Genomic DNA, 23,293 nt, shown 5'->3' on the forward strand with positions numbered 1-23,293 from the left:
GGCTAATATCTATGTATGCGATTAATCTACAATCAGACTAGGTATTGATTGGCAAACTCATATAGTTACGGTACTATGCAAATAGTTTATTTGGTCTGAAGGTTACTTAGAATGAATTATTGAGGGATAAATATTGGAACCAGGCTATGCTAAACTCTGAAATTCCATATAATGACGACACCGCCGATGGCGATGTCATCTATGACGTCTCGACTTTCGTTGTATTGTAATAACGACAAACTTGAAACATCATTATATTTTTGATACTTTTAAAAGCATTCAAGAAAAGTCTGCATTTTTATGATATTATTATGATGCTATTCCCAGTTTCGAAAGATATAATTTTTCCTTCGTCTACACTCAGCTTCATGTATAACCGAGTGAATAATATATCAACCAATTCATTTACAAAATTGTGTAGTTAATTAATCAAAATTTCGGTTAATTGGCTATATTGAAAAAGAAAATTGAATTAGGCAAATTTTTCCGCATACATACGCCTATGCAATTAGGAATTTTAAAGTGTTAGAAACGATAGGACTTTTATATTTACATAAGAGATGAAATACCGATGGGAATCAATCATATATATATATGGCTAACCATAGTTTCTTTTACAAATATATACTCCAAGGCTTCGACTCGCGTCAAAAGGAAGGGCATGAGTTTCTCCTTTGTCTAAGAAACGCGTACTGTATAAAACTCCCCTTAAAAGGGATGAAGTCATAACAAGAGACAACGGGTCCAAAAGGGCGTATTCAGGTGAATAAAAATACCAAATAAATATATATATAGAGAGAGACTTCACTCAAGTTACTTTTATATATATTGCTCTGAGTCTTTCACAATTTACTCATAATGTTGTTGTGTATTTCTTGATGTAATCGATTCCACACGATTGATGCTCCAATTACTCAAAAATACATATACAGGTCAAATTCGTTTAATACCACTCTTGAGCAAGTGTGTAGTTTGTCTGGTATTTTATTAGCTTTAAACTCTTGTTTTTCATTCATGTTTATTGATATTAATATTGCGTGGTAGACGACTCCGATGACAGTATCGTTGCCTCCCCGCCTTTGCCGAGAACTTTTGGCTTTTAATTAATTATGTTTTGTTGTGTTTATGTTTTATGGTGGACAAAATAAACTCTCTTTTATCGCGTTTTTTTGAATAGCAAATAACAACGCTAGTAATAACCCGAAATAGGCCGCGTTGACGTCAAGGTAGCCCGGAATTCTATTTACGTTTAGTGCATATGGGCCTCGTAATTTTATCAATCAATTTAAATCTACTACAGATCAAAACAGCAGTACCTACAATTCCGGGTCGCATTCACTGGAACATTAAAATGTGATTGTAGGGCCCCGCTACTTCAATTTACTCGAGGCTTTGCGAATTGTACCGGACACAGACTTCCAGTGCGATGTATATATATATTATTCCTTAGGTAATTGGCTCATTTACACCCATATCCCAAACATACAAATCACGCACAAGCCCTTGGAAATAACATTTTTCTGGGAGATAATTCGATATATCGACAAATAACTAGTTATACTCAAGCTGCTAATCAACGTTAATTAAACTGCGCAATATCAATGTCTAGAATGCGCCACTGAGAAAAGTGTTCACTGTCAGCGGTAAACAATCGCAAACGGGTACAGCTGTAGCGAATAGCGCTTTTTGTATAATATGTACTGTAGTGGCAAAGTCCGACATGAAACAAGACTTGTGCTTCTACCACATTAATTATCCTTATCAATTTTTTGTAGAGAGCAAACCGACAATGATAAGCACAAATATTCTGCACATGGCGTACACGACCATTCTAAAAACTGACGAGATTTAGGAAACTAATTAAAAAATAGGCCCAAAATGCATCAATATTCCATTGTTTTTAATAAATCAAATAAGTCAACAGACAAATTTATATACAAGCCATGTGTAACATCCTTGTAAAGCCGCATATATCATAAATTGCTCACAACAGTGTGTAAGTAAAACTTGCTGGAGAGATGTATTTGGAACGAAGACAATAATGTCCAGCCAGACAAGACGTGGGCTGAAAGCATCAGCAAAATTTGAGGAAAGAGAAATTATTCAGAGTAGGCCTACATTCATGTTAATCCATACCAGACAAGGCGAGTCGCAAACACAATATCTTTAAGTCGCAATACAAACACACGATGTCGCAAAATCGATCGTTTGCCATCATTTGGAACATGAGCGGTGCACGATTATGCAATACGATCGATATTTTGCAAAACCAATGTCTGTTAAACTAGTAAACTACGAGGAGGTATTATGATGAGTGAGCGAGCGGTAACAAAACCGGCTGACCACAATGCTCGGCAACGCGCCAATAATTAGAAAACAGTTTCTATATGAATTATCACTAATAAGATGCACATAATCAGTAGCAAGGTATATTTTGCAAGGCGCTGGCAGATCACAAGTCAGATCATGCTGGCAAGTCCAACATTTGATGATATAAGAGTATTTAGTTTCAGATTATAAAACTTTACTTTTGTTACTTCTGGCATTTTTATTCGGTCAGGCGAAAGACATGTTGAAAATTAACCTGTGGGCAATCCTTATAAATACACCATAACTATGGTGGATTCCCTTATGCCCGCCAAACCAGACGACCACTACTAGCAATGAGAGATTAAGTAAACCTCAAAAATTGACAAAAACCAGAACTACAAAAAACGAACGATGCTTATCGGTTTAGAAAGATGATAGAAATATTAAGTCAAACTAGATGTGAAGATCTGCCTCCATCTTTAACAATGAATTGCATTTGAGCAAGGAGGAAAGTTTTTACCTTGTCCACTGAACTAAGACATACTAAGGTATCATGAACGTTTCTTCAACACTGTATCATACCATAAGAAAAACTGGCTGTGCACAAGACACAATTTTAGAATATAATGAACAATGAGAAAAGCGCGGGACAAGAATGACCATCCAGCCAAAAGATCGTCTGAGACCAATCGCAAGTAGAAAAATAATGCCATGAAATACCACTACAGGAAAGTGACACTGCACCAAGTTGAAATTCATCTTAGCTGGGGTACAGTGCTGGTATGTTACAACAATACACATATAAGGTAGATGAGACCTATTACTACTAATAAATAGGGGAACTTGCAAAATTTTGAAGTCAAAACGAGAGTGAACTGAAAAAATTGCCAAGGTGGAGATTAAACGAACATTCAACCAACAATATCGTAAACCATGAAATATCTGAACTTCAGAAAATATTAATTCAAAGCATATTGAAAGACTAAATTATAAAGTGAGATGCAGTTTAAGGGGGAAGGGCCCAAACCCTTGTTGTAATTGAGAAAATCATTGCCAAATACCAGTCTATATTATGACATGTGTGAAAAATTTGTTAATTACATAAAAAATAACAAGAATTGGAAACACATATTATTATAGGGATACAAGATGGCACGACACAGTAATAAGAGAATGGTAGAAGTGATTGTTTCACAGAAAAAAAAATGATTTTTTTGATTGGGGAGAATTGTCTATATATTTAATTGGTGCACAAGTTAACAAACTACCTTGCTTGGCCAATGAGTATTCATAAACTATTAACTAAAGATGTTTGGGCGAGGCATGACAAAATTTTATTTTTGAAAGCGTGAAAGAGTGCTTAGCCAAGCCATGTACAAGGTAACAAGCTAAGTAGATCATTACAAAACGTTCATTAATCCAGATCTACATCCATATCTTCCTTTACACCAGCCCCAGGTTGTTCAGCAGTTGTTTCATCAGCTGGTTTGTCATTGTTTTCAGGTTGAGCAGCTGCATCAGGAGTTTTTGAATCAGGTTGCGAGTCTTTATTGGCATCCTTGCCATTGCCGTTTTTCTCAGATGGTACCGGAGGTGGGTCCTCCTTTGGTTTGGGCTTCTTCTTATTGATGATCGGGTCGCATACCTTGCTAAGCTCCTGTAAATAGTATTCAAGTCTAACTATGACGTAGGAAATAAAAATCTAATGGTACAACTCGGGGGTGTCTCTCAAAACCAGCTTGATATTAATCAAATTCTTTGCCTAAACTTCACATATACAACTAAACATATACATACTATTGAAATACTAATTCAATTTTCCCTAGTTGGAAACAGGAATGATTTCTATCCCAATTGTTAGCATTGATACCTGTACCTGTAAACACTTGGGTCATTTATAAACCAGTTTGGATGACAGAAAGAATTATCTACCAATCACATATATTTAATTCTATTCCAGCAAAAAAAGATATTAGTACTATTTTTGAAGGTTAATAAGGTTTCATACGACGAGACAGATAATATATAAGTGGCTTTATTCTGAGTCACAGATATTTAAAATGAATGGCAGTTAAATATAATCTATAAATCATTCGCTACACCCGTAGTAAGTGAACCAAGATGGCAGACACCGGAACGTAGTATGTGTACCAGGTTGGGGTTAGGCCATAATTTTATTCTAATTTTCCTTTCCAAGTGACTCCCGTAGTATTTGTACCTGAAATTACGGCCTAACTCCAACCTGACACACACACCATGTTCCGGCGTCCGTCATCTTGGTTCCCATACTACATGAGTAAATCATTTTATATAATATTCTACAACATACGATTGGGTAAACTCAGCTATATTGAATCAAATTTAATAAAATATTGGGATCATATTATGACGAAATGGTTCATCTCCATTAAGGGCAAAGCAATTTATGCCGGGACCCACCTTAGTCTTAGACTGAATATCAGCTAATGTGACAGCGGGATCTTGATGTTTAGGAAGTTGGGATTGTTGTTGCATTTTGGTGTTGAACCAATCTGATGTTTCCTGATGAATTTTTCCAACCTTTGTGATATCTTCTTCAGAAATATGGTCATATTTTTCATCCTAAACATGAACGTTGGTTAGTGGAACAATAATTAGTACGGAAATTATCACAATAAGACCGCCTGGCATAATGGAGCACCTCTCACTTGGTTATCATTATCATTTCTATTCGTGAATAAAAGACAGCTATAAGGTTCAGATGAATACGGATGTATAGCAAAATGAGCATATAACAAACAGATAGTCAACTCAGCAGTTCAATGTGATGTCAAATTCTTCGCCATTCTTTCTCAACCTTTACGAATTACTGTATTCAGACTTTCCCCACTGTGGGTCTGTTTCTAATACACATAGTTGAATACTGAAACCTCTCAGACAAAAGAAACATCACAATATATATGTGATAAAAGTTTGAAACAATAACGATAGAATTAGGGAGGTTCAAAAACATGAAAAATTTCATTATTGATATTTCAACTACAAACAGCATTGCGATAGTGGTGAATATATAAATTAAATTCTTCAAAAATTACCTTTTCATTCCACAGTTGCAAAAACTTAGTAACATGCATGAGTGATTTTCCTAGTTGATCAAATGCAGCAGGTCGATGAGTTGTTTCAACATATCTGAATGCAATAAAAAGTTTTAAATAAAAAAATAATGAAAACAAAATCTAGAAAAATCACCTAGATAAAAAATAAGAGCATGTGGATAAATAGGTGAATACTAATTACCGGCCAATGATGAAATAATTCAAATATGCTGTAAAAGCTTATCCACAATATTACATCACGTGTCTTGATGATGAAAAAAATGGAAAGTCAGGCTCGACAGCAAACTTTCAACGCTTGATATGAGAACTAATTAGTGTGAGGGTGGTTTACGTAACCGGTGGTCGGTTACGGCTTCCTCAACCACCAAGTCCATGCATCTGACACAAACGCTTGCTTAACTAATCCCATACTCGACATGGACTGGTAACTGGAAGAAAGGTCGTGGTTTGCTATATGATCAATCCGTCTTAGCCGCTTTCCCCGGGATAAATAAGTAAATCCTATCCTATTTACCTTCGTACAATCGGATCACCGGTCTTCTTAAGATCTTCTAGCTTTTTCACATAAACACTTTTTGTTTCATTTTCGCCATCTTCATAAAGCCAGTTTTCCGTATTCTCCAGCACCAGTGTAAATGAATTCCTATCCTGTATTTCCAAAATGTATAATTAGGCCTATTTCACCTAGTACTAAGAATATAAATTTTCATTTATTTTTATATGCTGCTAATTAACGCCGTTTGCTCTGAACAAGGCTATGACCCTATGAAAAAGGGGTATGTATGATGAAAATAAAAATTAATCTTACGTCCTCAGAAACGTAGTCAGAGAGTATTTCACATAGTTTCGATCTCATGTCATAGACGTATTCCTCTACTGCATTTCTGCTGTCAGATTTTTCTCGTTCCAACTTGTCATTCATGATAAGTTCATTCTTTAAATAACATGAACAATATGCTATTACTCACTTAAACTTGACATAAACCATATATATATACGAGAAAAAGGTAAATTTCACAAATAAGATTCAAACTGTTGTGCAAGTGTCTTGCTATACAGCAACAGAATTATATATTTGTACTTTCAAAGTCAGACTTCCTCAAACAAGCATATACAAGAATATATTGTGTTCATGTACAGAAATACTTTTGAATCACTTAGAATAGATATCTTCACTCTCGCCACAGCATCCTTGCATTACGATCGCCCAGCGCAAAAGCAGGATAAATAGAATAAAGTAGTTAGTCCCGTATAAACCCAATTTGTTTAGAATATATTTTGTGAACTAAAACCAAATCTTTAAAAAATAGTCTTTCTTAAAATGGACGTCCACGAAATTAGAGTAATTTTGTTTCCAATCGATTCGTAATTAATTTTATTCGATAAATCATAACTTTAGAGATAAATACTTGAACTTGAAAAATTATCATTTTGAGTGATTAAAATGTCAGATAGTAATCTGACCTTCATTTCTGAAAATTTGAATAAACATATACAAAACAATATAAACGCATCTACGTTATCTATCAATCAAACCCACCTCTTTCTCCATCATTAGGTTAAGTTCGTTGACATTGTATTGCATAACTAACGATTGCTCAACTGGTAAATCGATCAATTTCACTTTAGTTTTGGTTTTCTTCTCTACTGGTTTCGCTTTGTCTTCTGCGGGTTTCTCTGCAGAATCATCTGCTTCCACTGTAATAAAAGCACAGGGGAAAATTAAAAAAGCCGAATCTGCAATTTTGGTTATTATTAATTCCGCTGGTACAAATAATACCTCAGACTACGATCATCGATACACAAGGTTACAAGGACATAGATGACAAGTCAATGAAATGTAGGGAATTTCCATTCTTAGCAGCGACTTCGATAAAATTTTGTGGAATGGGTGGTAAAAAGGTTAATTATTCAGAGCTTGGAACGCGAGCAATATTTTCAATTTTTAAGACAAAGCTTGTGTCCCTTATGTCCAAAATACAATCTATAAAGTTATAAGTTATACATCATTTACCAATTATAGTACTTATTATTAAAAAAAAAACATAACCCAATCGTACGAACTCAACTTTAACTTATAAGATTCAAAATTTTAAATTTCAATTTCTTAAAATAGAGAGTTTCAATAAAATATGGCCAGGCTACATCCCATCTCAAGAACTTTATATCTCATTGTATTGGTCATAAAATATAGGTAATATATTAAATCCAATGCTATAAAACAAAACAGGATTTCAGGAGAAAATATTAAAATGACAGTTACTCTTTGTTTCAGTCTTTTCCTCGGCCCCATTCTGCTCCTGTGCTGGAGGTTCCTCTACAATAGGAGTGTCTTCCTTGTTTGCATCAGACTGCTCGGTTTCCATCTTGGAAAAATAAAAGATGGAAAAATCTGGGAACTGGAACTATTCGAGATTTGAAACAAGTCAAAATTTTTTAGCCAAATAGGGTCATTTTCTGTTGTCATGCTTTGTGCCCAACTTCTTTATTCTCAAATATATGGGCTAAACACAAACATCTTCAAAATGAACATACTTTTGGCTCGGAATCTGCTTCACATTTACTTTCTTCACCATTCTGAGAATTAGCTGTATCAGTCTCCATTGGTTCTTCGCCGTTAACTTTTGGTTTTTCTTCAGTTTTCTGCTCTTTTTTCGAGACAGGTGCTTCAACCTGAAAGTAACCGAATAAAACATACATCATAGTAAAAACCACGCGAGTAACATAAATTAGGCGAAGAATTTTATTTAGTATTTAAACTAATTAGTACTCTTTGATAGGAAAAGGTAGACTATTAGAAATATATGGTAAATTTTGTGCTGATACTTACAGGAACCTCAACTTTTTCAACTAGCGATGCATTCGTGACAGTAAAGATACCATGGATATTCACACGAAGTTTAACTTTGACCTTTGCACTTCCACCCTCAGGGGTTGGCACAACATTCTTTATTTTGAAAGCACCTGAAAAACAAAAATGCAAAGTTATACACATGAATTCAGAGATAGATGAAAAGTACAAAAATGACATGGTACCAAGATGGTGGACACCGAAACGTAGTACGAGGTAAGGCTAAAAAGAAACGGGACTAACGTCACAGATTGCGCAACACGATTAACCATCGGTAATCAACACTTTTGCAGTGTGGCGTAATATGTGTTCTATGTTTAACAGCTGTTTTGACACAATATCGCAAATATTTATGCTTTTCAGGATCCATAAGTGAATGTGATAAATTTCTTGTTGAAAAAAAAATGCTGTGCGAGGTCTGATGGAGTTTTTTGGCGATAGGGGGTTCAATTAAAGAATGACGACTGAGCAAAGAATTAATATCAAATTTTGTGTCAAACTTGAAAAAACGGCGACTGAGACTTTGCAGATGTTGCGTGATGTTTATGGAGATTCTTTCATGTCCAGAACAAGAGTTTTTGAATGGCACAAGCGATTTGTGGAAGGCAGGGAGGATGTGGAGGATGATCCGAGGTCAGGGAGGCCTTGCACTTCCACTACTGATACCAACATCGAAAAGGTTTGACAGTTGGTTCGCAGTGACCGTCGCTTAACAATTCGCGTCATTACCAACGAAATTGGGATGGACAAAGAAACGGTCCGCACCATTTTGGTTGACACTTTGGGAATGCGAAAGGTGTGTGCCAAAATGATGCCAAAGGCTCTTGAGTTGACTGAGGAGCAGAAAGCTCAACGATTGAATGCATGCCGAGTTGACATGCATTTTTCCAAGTTTGACACAAAATTTAATGTTAATTCTGTACTCAATCGTCATTCTTCAATTGAACCCCCTATCGCCAAAAAACTCAATCAGACCTCGCACAGCATTTTTTTTTCAACAAGAAATTTATCACATTCACTTATGGATCCTGAAAAGCAAAAATAATTGCGATATTGTGTCAAAACAGCTGTTAAACAAAGAACACATATTAAGCAACACTGCACAAGTGTTGATTACCGATATTTAATCGTGTTGCGCAATCTGTGACGTCAGTCCCGTTTCTTTTTAGCCGCACCTCGTATGTGTACTAATTTAGGGTTAGGACATGACTTTATTCTAAATTTTCTTATTTTAGTTCTATTACGAGTTCGGGGACTAGCCAAGTGACTCACAAAGTATTTGTACCTGAAATTATTGCCTAACTCTAACCTGGTACACATACTACGTTCCAGTGTTTGCCATCTTGGTTCACATACTACATGAGTACCGAACATTGTTTTGATTGATTTTTATCAATTTTTTTTATTGACCACATTGTCGAAGTGTAATTTACAACCTACCGAAGTATTCGAATCGTATCCCCTTGTCTTACCTATTTTAGGATCTGGGTATCCAATAAGATTTGGATTCGAATATCTTGCTTCTAAGGAAAACGGTTCTTTTCTATAGAATGTCAGCATTTTTGAAAAAGGAGCAGCATGATGCAGTGGAAATATCTCGGTATCTCTGGAATAAAACAGGAAAATAATAATTAGTTCAGTTGATCAGATAATAGAAATGATTTGAAATCACTTTCTTCAAGCACTAATTTGGATAAATGCCCATTTTTTATTAAACCTGTAAAAACACCATCAAGTCATGCAATAAACCATTAATGCATAACAATTTCATTAATGCACAAATTATTGTGAATAAAAAATTTGGGTTTCTTCAATTTACCAAATTTTTTAACAAGAAAAAAGATTCTAATAAGCACCCTAAAAATACTAATTAAACTAAAATAGCATCTCATTTACCCAAACACTCAACTTAACAATATTATTTTTATGAAACATCTACCTTATTTGATACATGGGTAATGATTCCTTTAAATTTACGAAAAACATTTTATGCAAAATGTGAAGTAAGAAAAATAGAAGAAACAACAATATACTTACGATTCTTCTTCCATCGGTGCACTCCATCGCAGTAAAACTGCATACGGGCATGAGTCTTGGACATTAAAATCACGAACTTTAAATGTCGGCGATAACATTGCACACTGGATAAAAATAGAAAAGGGTTAGGAAGATTTAAAAATGGAAGAATGACATAAGTAGCATACAATGAAATCCTTTAATGAAACATAAAGATGTTAACCTGTAGGGCACAACCTCTCGACACGGCTTCATCAATATTAAGAGTTGTACTTGGTTCACGTCCGAATACTTTCTGAATGACAGATTTCACAGCTGGAATGCGAGTACTTCCTCCCACAACCTCTATGGCGTAAATGTCATCTTTCTTGAGCCCTGGAAAAACATTCATAAAAAAAATTATTTTATTTCCCATCTATGTCACATACAATTGAATCAAATGCAAAAAAATGTACTAAAAAAGATCTATCTTCATCTATCGGTAATAGTTTTGGTCTATTGGAGTTACAAAAATATAGACTACATTGCCTGGCAGATTTTAAAAGCGTTCTACAAGCTATAAGGACATGATAGATAGATAATAAATATAAAACAAGAATTACTTACCAGAGTCAACTAAAACTTTCTGAAGAGTGGGTTCAACTCTCGCTAACAAAGAAGCACTCATCTCCTCAAATTGTTCTCTAAATCAGAAAATGATTATTGAATTAAAAGAAATGAGTTACATCCATGAACCATGGATAAATCAGAAGTAATTTAATATAAAAACAAACATGGTGAAAAACATAATATTGTATTATTGAATAATATTTGTTAGTAATAATCGTATTAAGCCAGGACCAAATGTGCATAGTCATGTTGCCATACCCAACCAATGGATGGCAATGACAGGACTCTCGTAATGCAGAATGATAATTCAGGGGTATTTGTCATTGAGAATGAATGTAAGGACCTCTTGAGACTTGTTAGCTCTCAAATGGGAATTAAATGATGAGCTTTGGCCTTTGATACACAATCATTCAAACAAATATCGACAATTTAATAACTTTGAATCAAGGCACATTTATTTCAAAATAGCTGGCCAAGCATCGATGTGCTTCTTGTATGGACCACAGTTAACAAAAATAAATTTCTGAATAATTCCATTGAAACGAAAAATTATGGAACAGTTTATTTCAGTTAGGATAGAAATTTCCACGTTTTGAATTTTAATATTCGTTTAAAGTTAACTCCAAAATTGCGCTGATATAAAGGGCAGGGATGGTAAACCCCTGTTTTTTACGGTTACCCACCAAGTCACAAATTATTAAAAAAAAACATACTAACATTTTAGTGGTAAAAATTGATAATAAAACTGGCTTCAATTCAAATTAGCAATATGTAAACTACTATAGTATATCAGTATGACACTACTGGCAATAATGTTGTTGCTTGTAACTTGCAGTCCTGAGAAAATGCTGCATGTGTAAATCTCAAAACTACCTAATACAGATCAGGGATTATAGTAAGACTTGATGCCTTAGCAAGTTTCTCAGAGATGAAAACTTTGACTAAATACCTATGACTATGACCCACAGTCTTCTTTTTAATACCAAAAATACAAGTTTTGGCCCAGGGATGACCAAAACCGAATTTTTTACTATTTTTGAATACATTCTTAAAAAATATTTTCGAATATGAAATATTGGGGGCCCGTTAACGTGGAAAATTACATAAATCCCTATATCTTCATGTTGATCACATCTGTGTTGGTTTTTACCATTTGAGATTATGCACGTTCCGATATATTTAATATTCAAAATTTCTAATTTTTAAATAAAAATGTTTTAAATTCTTGGTAAATACAAAGGTTTATGAATTTTAAATGTAATCAATTATTTGATTCGTTTAACACATCCCTGTTTTAACCCATTTATTAAAATTCAATAGTCATCCCTGATACAGTGTACATCAACATTAATAAGGAATGCAGAACGTATAGGATTTTTACCTTTTCAGTTTTCCAGTAACATCTTTGTCATTCATTAAACACTCGATGTTAATTCTCAATTCACTAGAGTTTGCTGACATTTGTTTCTTCAGTTTTTCGCATTCCGTTAACAAGCGAATTCCTGCTCGTTTGTTAGTCTTCACATCAAATTTATATTTTTCCTTCACAGAAATAAATAAGAAATAAATTATTAAAATCATAACAAACAGTAAAAAAATTCAATTAATGTCGTCTGATGTAATATATTTATTAATTTTAATCTGACGTTTTCGAATGGGTAATTATGAAGGGCGATATCATATAAATAGCACCATAAAAATAACTACCCATAAACATAGTGGAAAAAAGAGATGCAGAGTCTAAAAATTAGCATTTTTTATTGGTAATGGATTTGGAAGCTAAAAATTTCAGGATTTTAAGGGAATGAACGAAAACAAAATTTACAATAGAAACCAGTGTTAACTCTAAGCAAATTATGAGTGCGAAAGTGCTTCGCAGTCGAAAAAAAAAGTGCGAAAGTGCTTTTGCCGATTTTAACAAGTTAGGTGCCCTAGCCTTTCATATAACCCATTTAAACCGGCATAGATCAAAAAAGCGCTCCTCCGGTTAATATTATGAATTAAAGAGAAGCCTTTTCGTTAACCGAGTTCCTTTAAGCGAATTCATGTTTAATTAAAACAAGCGAATTCATCGGCAACGAAATGACATCTGCTAACACCTGCCGGGACAAAACTTTCATGCAATGTATCACGGTGTCAGTTGCTTACTCGCGTAAACAGCAAAGACACATTTGTTACTTCTTCCATCTAACAGACACGAGGCAGGCTGGAAACCATATTAATTACAGGGTGGATCGTTTGTACAAATCCCGTGCAAAATAATCCCCCCCCCCCCCCAAATATAAATAGCAATCTAACTAGGGTTAGGTGCGCTGGAAATTCAACTTATCGATTTATCCCTAAACCTAATCTGATAATTATTAATTTGTGATTTTGAACCACTTTGAAAGTCGCCACCGGCTGTTTTAAAAGATAAGTTAACCTACGTTCCCTCAGAAATATTACGCAGGATACTCCCCTGTTTTAGGAGATAGGTTGACCTACTTTCCTTTCAAACCTTTTTCTCCGAAATATTACACAAGATCACTTTGAAATTCCTCCCGTTTCGTGAGCTAGCGTGACCTAATTTCTCATTTACATTTATATTATACTATTTCAGAGCTTACCCAAAGACAATTAATTTTTAAATGTCGACATGCCTTGGTTTGTGTGCGAGTTAGTTTAAATCGGGCAGAAAACTTCATATATTGGCAAAAATGTTTAGTAATGTCATGTACTTTCAGCATTCATAAATAGCACTCTTTGTAATGCTGCTGACACAGTATCAAATATTCGCATCACAACGCCACTTGCAAGGTTACCATATATTTCAATTGGTGACCGTACATTTGAACCCATGTACATTTGAACCCATGTGTATATCCGCGGGTTCAATCTATATGCGGGTGTTAAACCCATGGGTTAGAATTAGTATGGGTTCAAATATCCGTAAAACAAAAAAAATTCCATAGGTGCAATAGTAGGCAGGTGCAATTGCCATGGGTTCAAATGCACGTGGGTTCAAATGTAATGGAACCATTTCAATTACACTAATAGGAACGATGACACCAAAGAGTTTTCTTTTGCGAAGGTACACTAAATATAACGAGGGTGATTCCTGAGAAAAACATGAATATAAGAAATAAACGAATGATATGATAGTGGATCCCAAATAATTTTGAGAGTGTCTCGAAATACCAAACTATTTGATAAATAATTTTCATTCGACCACATGAACGCTGATATCCTGAAAATTAATGTTGAAAGTGAATTACGCATTCTCAGATATCGGACATCCAGTCGCGATATTCAATCGTTCATATGCACAAATCTCACATTAATAGTAATTGCTACCCAAGTTTGTAAAGTTTAGAAACCAACAAACAGAAAATAACTTTTATTAAAACACAATTAAAATTTAGTCGGCAATAAATTTGTCGCCAAGACGATTCCATACAAAACAAAAAAGATTTGGTCACGAGAGTTACGTGAGATGACTGCCGTTGTTTTTTAGGCAGAATGTAAAAAAATTTATAATTAATAAACGGGAGTTACGACGCCCTTTACACATCGTGTGTATTAAACTTCCCTGGTAAGTACTATTATTATTGTACTTATACACCTGTTGGAGTATTTCGGACAATTTCGAATTTAAAATAAATGAAAACCCGACATATAATAAAGACGCAAAAGTAAAATGAACATTTATTGAAAAAGTTATTATTTAAGAAAGACAACATGATCGTACAATTCCGCCAAAACCTCGATGTTCGCAAGTGAAATGATAGATTTCCCTGTATTCGATCAATTAACTTTTAGCGTATCGTTGTTCTGCCAACAAACAGCCGGGTGCAAAATATTTCCGTCCTGTGATATGCTCACAAATATTCTCGATATTAATATCATACCCTCGCGTATGTACCTTCTATTAGCTCTTTAGTGATCCCTTCCATCCTTGACCAAGTCATGTTTCGAATATGTGAACATTTTATTCGACCATACGTGGCCGGCGGAATGTTAAAATTGTAAACAAGAGAGAGGTAAAATCAATGCGAATTTCGTTATAACGGCTCGTTTACGAATTGTTGCGCCTGTTATCGTCGAAAATGATTACATTTGTTGTATTTTGAGGCATTTAAGCAGTAATAATTAGGGCATGACATCATCAAAATCGTCAAGTGAGATCTTGAAATTGCAAATTCCGTAAATAAAATTGTGAATTATTCGGTAACGAATTCAGCTTTAATTACCGTCGGGGTATTGTTTTGTTGAAAATTATTATTAATGTGAGAGCGCCAAAAACATACAGTCCATACCGATGCGACTGCAATTTATATGGTCGCAATTGGTCTGGCGCGTTTATTAATAGTGTAAAATAAATTAAACGAATATCAGTTATAACCAAGCCTGTCAGCGTGTTTATTTTCTGTTGGCAGGAATCGTAAAATACCATCTTGAGACAAATTCACTTCTATCATAAAATCTTAATTTTCAGTTATTATCGTTATACAAATAACGTGTGGCAACTTTTTAATTTATCGTCGACCAAAAAACCGCCCCACACTCGTCCAAACGTGTGTCGAGCTTGAACGACAGGAGCAGATTCATCGACGACCTTAATTAGGGAAAATATGTATTTTATTGGGAATGCAAAATAAATGTAACAAAACGCATTTTTTGTGATATAACTTTGTATTTTTGGAAACGGGTTGCCGTGAAAGGTAAAATTTGATCTAAATTAATCGCAAAAATGTTTTATTTTAAATGTTACAAAACACATTTTGCGATATAACCTTGTATTTTCGAAAACGGGTGTCCTGAAAAGTAAAATATAATCTAAATTATACGCAAAAATGTTTTATTTTAAATGTAACGAAACACATTTTTCGAGATACAACTGTATTTTCGGATACCGGGTGTTGTGAAGAGTAAAATATGATCTGAATTAACCGTAAATAATGTTTCATTCCAAATGTATCATAACGCATTTTTTGCGATATAACTTTGTATTTTCGAAAACGGGGCGTCACGAAATTTATTAATCTAATGTTTTATCATCGTCTAACTAACGTCTGGAACACATCATTTTCGGGGAGAACTCTAGCCCGCGAAACGTCATTTAATTTAAAATAGAGAATGTTTCACGCATTTCAAAACGGAAAATCACCAGTAAGTGGACAGGGATTCAACCCTCCGGATTCAGTATTCTATATCCCCCTGTCAGAACTTTCTGAAGAATGGAACAAAGAACCCGTTAAACCGCCGCAGAAGAAGGGGAGTATTTTTTGCACTAATAATTAGGGCGTGACAATATCAAAATCAAAATCGTCAAGAAACTGGTGAATTTGCAAATTCCATAAATAAAATTGTGAATTGCTCGGTAACATTTTAGCTATAATTATCGCCGGGGTATTGTTTTGTTGAAAACATGTTGAAACTTGAGGGAATTAGTTATGATTAGCGCCTGACCTCTATTAGGCACTCGAGCACTCGAAAAAAAAGCACTCGAGCCCAATCTTTTTAGCATTAAGTCGCATACGTAAAATATCCTGTAAAAGAAGTGCTGTTCATTAACGTCATCTCGTCTTATGACCAGCAAAAATGCCTTCATTGCCGAATTATTCAATCACTATTTTAAATCAACATTCAGGATTGGCACAATTTCAGATTTGCGAAGTTTATCACCATAGAAATACATGAGAAAGTTAATTATCGTCCTAATAAATATCTGCATCACGGTAAGGACAATAATATTACCATTCGCATAAAATTTGGACAGTAAATTTACAAATCTTGATAGGTAATATTAAAGCCAACGTAAATGTTAATTTGAGTCCTCAATGTCTTCAACAGCTGTTGCCAATGTGAACGAACGGGTAAACCCGAAATATAAAACTTCGATGTCCGCCGACCCACAACAATTCATATTTGTAAAAAAGAGAGGGCGGGAATATTGATTACCCAAAACCTGGATATCGCCGCCAAAACGATCGGAACAATTAGCGATTACAACGGAATTAACCAGTAAAAAGGCTTTGTTGCCGATTTTTTAATGTTTCCACCACGTTTATTCGGTACTCCTTCAAAAAAATATTGAATTTTGCCCACCCCTCCTCGCATATCAATGAGAAATAGTTGTGTAAATATCGCAAAATTACGGAAAATGCCACTCCTTTCAACATTGTGATTACAATAAAATGGCACTTAATGGTATTTTGTGAATTTGGGGATTTTTCAAATCTGTGACATGCTGCTTAAAGTTTCGTCTGATTTGAAAATCGTGCAGTTTGGTCACAATTCATCCAAAGTGACTATAAAATAACACGTAACACTTTTATAGTCATTTTGAATTCATCGATATCATTGATAGTCACATGACCACTCTCTTCAAAGAAACGCACTGCGTATTATTCCCAACATCTGGTTTCAATCACCCGAGAGCGTTTTTCGCGGGAGAAGCGGAATCGGTGTGCTTGTATAATAATCATATTATAAACAAGAATTTTGCCGTTAATGCAAAAGCTTTATCTCCTATGTCTGCATCTCATAGGTTAGAATTCCGGTAAATATCGTTATGATATGCAGAATTGAGTTACAAAAGTACTAGTATGTTGCTTATTTGTCAAGTTAATACTCGAAAATATCTGTTAACTTTGAATTTTTATTCCATTCAAAATCGGAAAAAAGTGCTATTTCTCTTCAAAATCGTAAAAAAGTGCTATTTCGCAGTCCCTAAAAAAAGTTGCGAAAGTGCTTCGCAATTTTCGCAAAAAAGTGCGCTAATAGTGAACACTGATAGAAACTTAAAAAGCATTAATTTGACTAAATATTCCTAACAGATAATCTGAAAAGGCGCTCATATGCCAAAGTTTTTGTGGTCAATAATTATTGTTTTCTCAGCTCAAGAGTTAGAATCGAAGTTTTTAAAATCGTTTCGATATAAATTTCCCAAACCTCACCCTGCATATGGTATTATTTTTAAATTATAATGTTAGTGGAATTAATTAATGTATTAAAATGAGAAATTAAAAACGGCTACGATTACTAATGTCGCTGCAGAGTAATTATATTTCTTACCTTGAATTCAGCAGCAAAATGATCAAGAATGATTCTATCAAAATTTTGACCCCCGAGTGTGCTGTCAAACGCTGTTGCGAGAACCTAAGAAAACACAGAAAAGCGCTCAAAAACTGAATAATTAAAATATAATTATTATCAACAACACATAGACTATCAAATTTAAAAATAAAAAAAAACATCAGTCACACATTATAAAAACTTCAAAAATTTTACTATTCAGGGGAATTCCAAGAAGCAATAAGATCCTAGAATTCCCTTCAAGTCAACTGCACTTTAAAAATTTGAAAACACTATTAAAGCCCACCTTTAATTTCCCTTTATTGAAAGATACAGCCGCAGTTTGTAAAGCAGAATGCCCCATGTCGACAAAAATTACATTTCTTGGCTTTTCCTCAGGTGCCGGCAAATCTTGCTTGTATATTCCATAAGCCAATGCCGCTAATCATATAAAAAAAAAAAATTTTTATATAGGTGAGCACTCTACACTAATTGGCAGCTGTTGTGGGGTTGATTGCCCTGGACCCAACTATGTTGTTGTCACAGCCTCACAGGTAATAAATAATAAGTCTCAAATAAAACCTCATAACAAAGGATGATTAAATTAAGTAGCAATGTCTAACCAGAAAAATTCCAATTTATGTGGCAATGTCTATCTATTGTCCTAATTGAACAAAACAAAAAATAGTTATATTCTATGTAGAAACAGCAATCGAGTGGGATAATGAATAATCTTAAAATATAATTCTATTATAAATTTATAACTTATCAGATAGCCATATTTTTCTAGTTATATTTGAGCTATTCTTACATGCAGTCGTGTCATTGAAAAGTCTCAGAGTATTCAGTCCAGATATGGCAGCGGAATTCAGTATTGCTCTTCTTTCTGCATCAGTGTAATAAGTTGGTACCTGCCAAAATGAAAAAAAAAATTTTTAAAACTTAATTTGCTAACAATTGGCAAATGCAAATCTGTAGGTTGACTGGATTAGATTGGAAAGCATAATCATCATAAAGAAGTTTGCCAAATCTGCGATGATAAATCAGGATGAAAAATTGGTGTAATACATTGGAGAGTAAAAAATCGGTGGCTCCCGAACCAATTGCCACAGGATAAAATTAACTGTTGCAAAATAAAAAATTGATTCTTATCTGGCAGAGTTTAGAATTTGACATCAAATTATTAAATATTTTAGAATTACTTGTAGGAAGAGTACGACTGGCTATATGCACAAGATTACGCATCATGTTTTCAAGTTTCAACTAATCATATTATACTTAAAAGCTGATGAAAAGAATTAGCATAAATCTAGACTCAATTCATATTGGTAATTTGAGATTCAACCATTCCCAGTTGGGTATGTTTCATGGACATTTCCTAAAACTCCAAACTGAATAGTCCATAAGAATAACATGATCTCTTTCCACGAAATAGCAAGTATATTTGTGAGCTTAATGATAATGATGGATAATGATTATTCACTGTTTATTAAGCCATAGCTTAATATTACCTATCAATCTCGATCGGTAAGCATGTACATTCATCATATCTCAGACCAGAAGCCTATTGGTTTTGGATGAATTATGTCGAATAATTGGCGAGTTATTAATTAATTAGTGATGGGACATGTGGTGTTACTGTGGAGTAAGAGCAAAGGAATCGAAAACTGCAGTTTCTGTTTCTGGGGATCCCCTAACTTTCGATCGATAAGTCTTCGGTCTCCGACCGATATTCTTGTTTAATTATTATTACGGTACGTTAGACTATGATCTAAGCAAACTATCTTACAAATATACTTGCTATTTTGTGGAAAGAGATTATGTTATTTTTATTTATCTCCATAATATATTATCTCGTTCAAGCATCCTTGCGACAATTGACACACATGGATTCGAATTAAAAATTAAACAAGAAGAAACGACTGGCATTTCAGTACACAATACCCTAGTACACCCCATAAATAGTCCATGTTCAAATTAAATCATTGATTATTAGTGGTATAGAGTTAATGGAAAAAGAAAGGTTCTAAAACTAATAGATTATGAAGTTTAATAATAAATATACAAACCGATATCACACAATCTTGAACAGGTTTCTTCAGGTTAGTTTCAGCGATTGTTTTTAATTTGGTGAAAAGCATCGACATGATTTGTTCGACCGTGAAAACTTTTTCTGTGCCCATGTACATAACCTGTGAATAAATTGTTCATTGTTACACTTTCAATCAGTAACTCATGTTTCAAATTTTTGATTGATATAATTTGATATACATTACCATTTTTTACGTTACCATTCTTACATATGTAAAAAATGGTAACATTTTTTTGGCCCAAAGACCAAACACGTAAGAAATTGGCAAAGTATTTATAACAAGATGAATATTATTATAGAGAATGTTTGGATTTAAAAATAACTGGCATAGGCACTATTCGAGAACTGTTAAATAAACAGGATTCAATTCATGATATATTGAATATAGCAGATTCTAATAAAATTCCTAAAATGCATGTGAATTATTGGATTTTGGTCGTTCCTGTTAAAAACAACTCAATAGATATATATATAACTAATTTAATCCTTACTTTGACACCAACTCTATTATTTTCTGCAGGAACTATTTCATATGGCATCCACTGTTTTTCACTTTGTACCAGGGGATCATCGAATGAACGGCCCATGAATCTTTTAAATCCAAGTATTGTATTTTTATAATTGCTGATCATCTGCATCAAAAAGAAATAATATATATTTATTATATATTGATTGGTTTAAATATTTTTTTGAAACAAGCATTGCCCGATCTGAAGCATTCATGCCAAACACCCCCGTTCCAGGGACAAATAGAGTTTTGTTTTATTAAACCAAATGTTGCGATATCATGCAATCGGAGAACTGTCTTCCAATGCTACTATTGTAAATTTATTCATTATTAACCCCTATATCATTGGTAAGGTCTTGGTAATTACTCAGGACAAAAAGAGAAGTAGATTGCTAGACTAGCTATCTGATACAGTATAAAGATTCATTCGATTACCTGTGATTTTGCAGCACTTCCAATAGCCCTTTCCTTGTCGGTTAGAGAAACAACACATCTGAAATTAATATAAATATAACTTAGGCCTAGGATTCTGTTATTCTGGTATTTTAATATTATGGAATGAATAAAAGCATAAAGTACTGAAATAGGTGTTAAAAAAACAAGACTGATAAAAGTCTGAAAGTGGAGTGAAACATGGTCAGATCAAAATATGAAGATGGAGGTTCGCAACTAGGGGCCTGTGGCCCCCGTGGGGTGTTGGAGGGCCAAAATCCTATGCGCAAAACTGATTTTACTTTTCACTTGTCAAAAGGCCAAGAATATCTATATGAATATTAAAATTAAACGCAATAATGTATGAATCCCAGTACAGCAGTAGGGTACCATACAGCCAAAGTCTATGAATCACACTTCACAAAAATTATATTCAACTTCGTTATAACTTGTAAATACTCACGGTGTATTTCTGTCACTATATTCATTAGCAACTGTCTCAATTCCTCCCTGACGAGCCAGAGCAATGAAGCAGGAAAGATTTCCAACGTCGAATCCAACGACCGACATCTTCAAATCTCAAGACAAATAATACCGATATTCCTGTACTGGTATTCAGTTATCTCAAAAATGTTGCCTTGTCCAGTTAGTGGATCGTATCACAGTTGGAACAATGAAATTCGAATTGAATCGAACCCTCAGTACTTACTCGAGCAGAGTCAATGTTTTTCTAGAAAGAAGAAACCCAAAACCAGAAATGTCCCGAATAAACGTGAACAACACACTTCCCGAAAAAACTCTTCCAGAAATTTCCACGCGAGAGATACAGGCACGATCGATTACGCAAGATTCAGCATTGATGTGGTGGCCAGAGATTTTTATTTTTTCGGTATCAATTTGGTTCGTATGTTTTTCTGAGTTTTCTAATTACGTTTTTTTTTTCGATTTCAGGGAAGATTTAAAAAAAATTCTGAATGCTGATTCAAATTATTTCTCACAAATATTGGAACATTTTTTTCAGTTTTTCAAGTAAACTCTGGACACTACTTCGTATGATTTCTATGTCCAAACTCCAGACCAGGGCATCCGCCATCCAGGCATAAAAACTAAAGAAATATTCGGATGTGAGGTTGCTCCAATAGTTTTTTGGATGGAGCAAATAAATTAAGCTATGAAGTTGGAAATGGGATAGCGGTTGTAAGGAAAGTGAGGAAAATATATACGTGATCTTCAGTGACTGATTAATCTGATGCCCTCTGTGTTTAGGTTCAATAAATTTTTGTGACCGTTAGTACGTTCACCTATATACTGTCTATAGAGGACTTGCACGGGTCACGTGACTTTGTTTACTGGACGGCAAAAAACAAAAACGTCCAGCTGGCTCCTGTCAGTTGCAAGTCGGATTATACGTTTCCGTTTTGTTTGGCTGTTGAAATTGGTTATTACTTATCGATCTTAAGATCGGTAAGTATGTTGATAAGTATTTGTCTTTTTGTCTGTTAGATGCACGCGATATCTCTCGAAAGCGAGGTTGAATCTGCCCCAAATTTTGCATGTGCATTCACCATAGCTCGGACCAAAGCCTATTGATTTTGTATAAATTATGTCGTATAATTAGCGAGTTAATAATTGATTGGTGATGGGACACGCGGTGTCACTATAGAGTCAGAGTGAATGAATGGGGGATCCCCTAACTCTCATCGTTATTTCGTATTGTTTCGTTGGCTGTACGTATGGTATAGACCAGGGTGGTCCAAATTCTATCCTATCCTAAATTCCTTACACAAGTCAAGTCTGCAGGTAGGCCGACCAATAACAGTAGTTTGTCATCTGCTTTCCATTAAAATGAGGGAGCTTATGAATATTTGAAGAAATTGATAACGGCACATTATCACTCACCATCAACGAAGTGCTGTCCGCAAACAGTGAAACACAAGCGAGATGACTTCTGGACTTGACACCAAGCAGTCCTGCCAATAGATGATATCCACATTGCGCGACGTTCCGGATCTTTTGAAAACAGTGGAATATTACTAAGATCCATTTCGTTGTCTATAGTATAGACTCTATACTATACGCACAGTCAACGGCACAATACGAAATAACCATTTTCAGCAGCCAAGCAAAACGAAAACATATAATCCGACTTGCGACTGACAGGAGCTAGCTGGACGTTTTTGTTTTTTTGGCGTCCAGTAAACAAAGTCACGTGACCCCAATAAGTCCTCTATACCAGGGGTCCGCAACTACTTTTTAGCGCGGCCCAACATTTTTTTTTATAATTTCTCGCGACCCAAGCATTTGGTAAACATATAATTAGTTAT

General features: G+C 34.6%; 1 protein-coding gene across 1 annotated transcript; it reads right to left on the minus strand.

Annotated features, from left to right (window-relative positions):
* Window positions 1-1,879: 1,879 nt before the first annotated feature.
* On the minus strand, window positions 1,880-21,796 carry LOC120340505 (heat shock 70 kDa protein 4-like). Its single transcript, XM_039408781.2, has 21 exons — window positions 21,433-21,796; window positions 20,973-21,030; window positions 20,521-20,661; window positions 20,007-20,129; window positions 18,749-18,848; window positions 18,245-18,378; window positions 17,938-18,021; window positions 12,263-12,423; window positions 10,879-10,955; window positions 10,496-10,647; window positions 10,294-10,397; window positions 9,729-9,862; window positions 8,236-8,369; window positions 7,941-8,078; window positions 7,669-7,771; window positions 6,946-7,103; window positions 6,214-6,339; window positions 5,920-6,053; window positions 5,385-5,478; window positions 4,750-4,911; window positions 1,880-3,967 (listed from the first exon to the last, which is right to left on the minus strand). Exons 1-21 carry the CDS (start codon window positions 21,537-21,539, stop codon window positions 3,725-3,727), a joined length of 2,667 nt encoding a protein of 888 aa, XP_039264715.1. The 5' UTR covers window positions 21,540-21,796; the 3' UTR covers window positions 1,880-3,724.
* Window positions 21,797-23,293: the final 1,497 nt, after the last annotated feature.

Source organism: Styela clava, chromosome 14 (genome assembly GCF_964204865.1).
Source record: "Styela clava chromosome 14, kaStyClav1.hap1.2, whole genome shotgun sequence".
In the NCBI taxonomy this organism is placed as follows: domain Eukaryota; kingdom Metazoa; phylum Chordata; class Ascidiacea; order Stolidobranchia; family Styelidae; genus Styela; species Styela clava.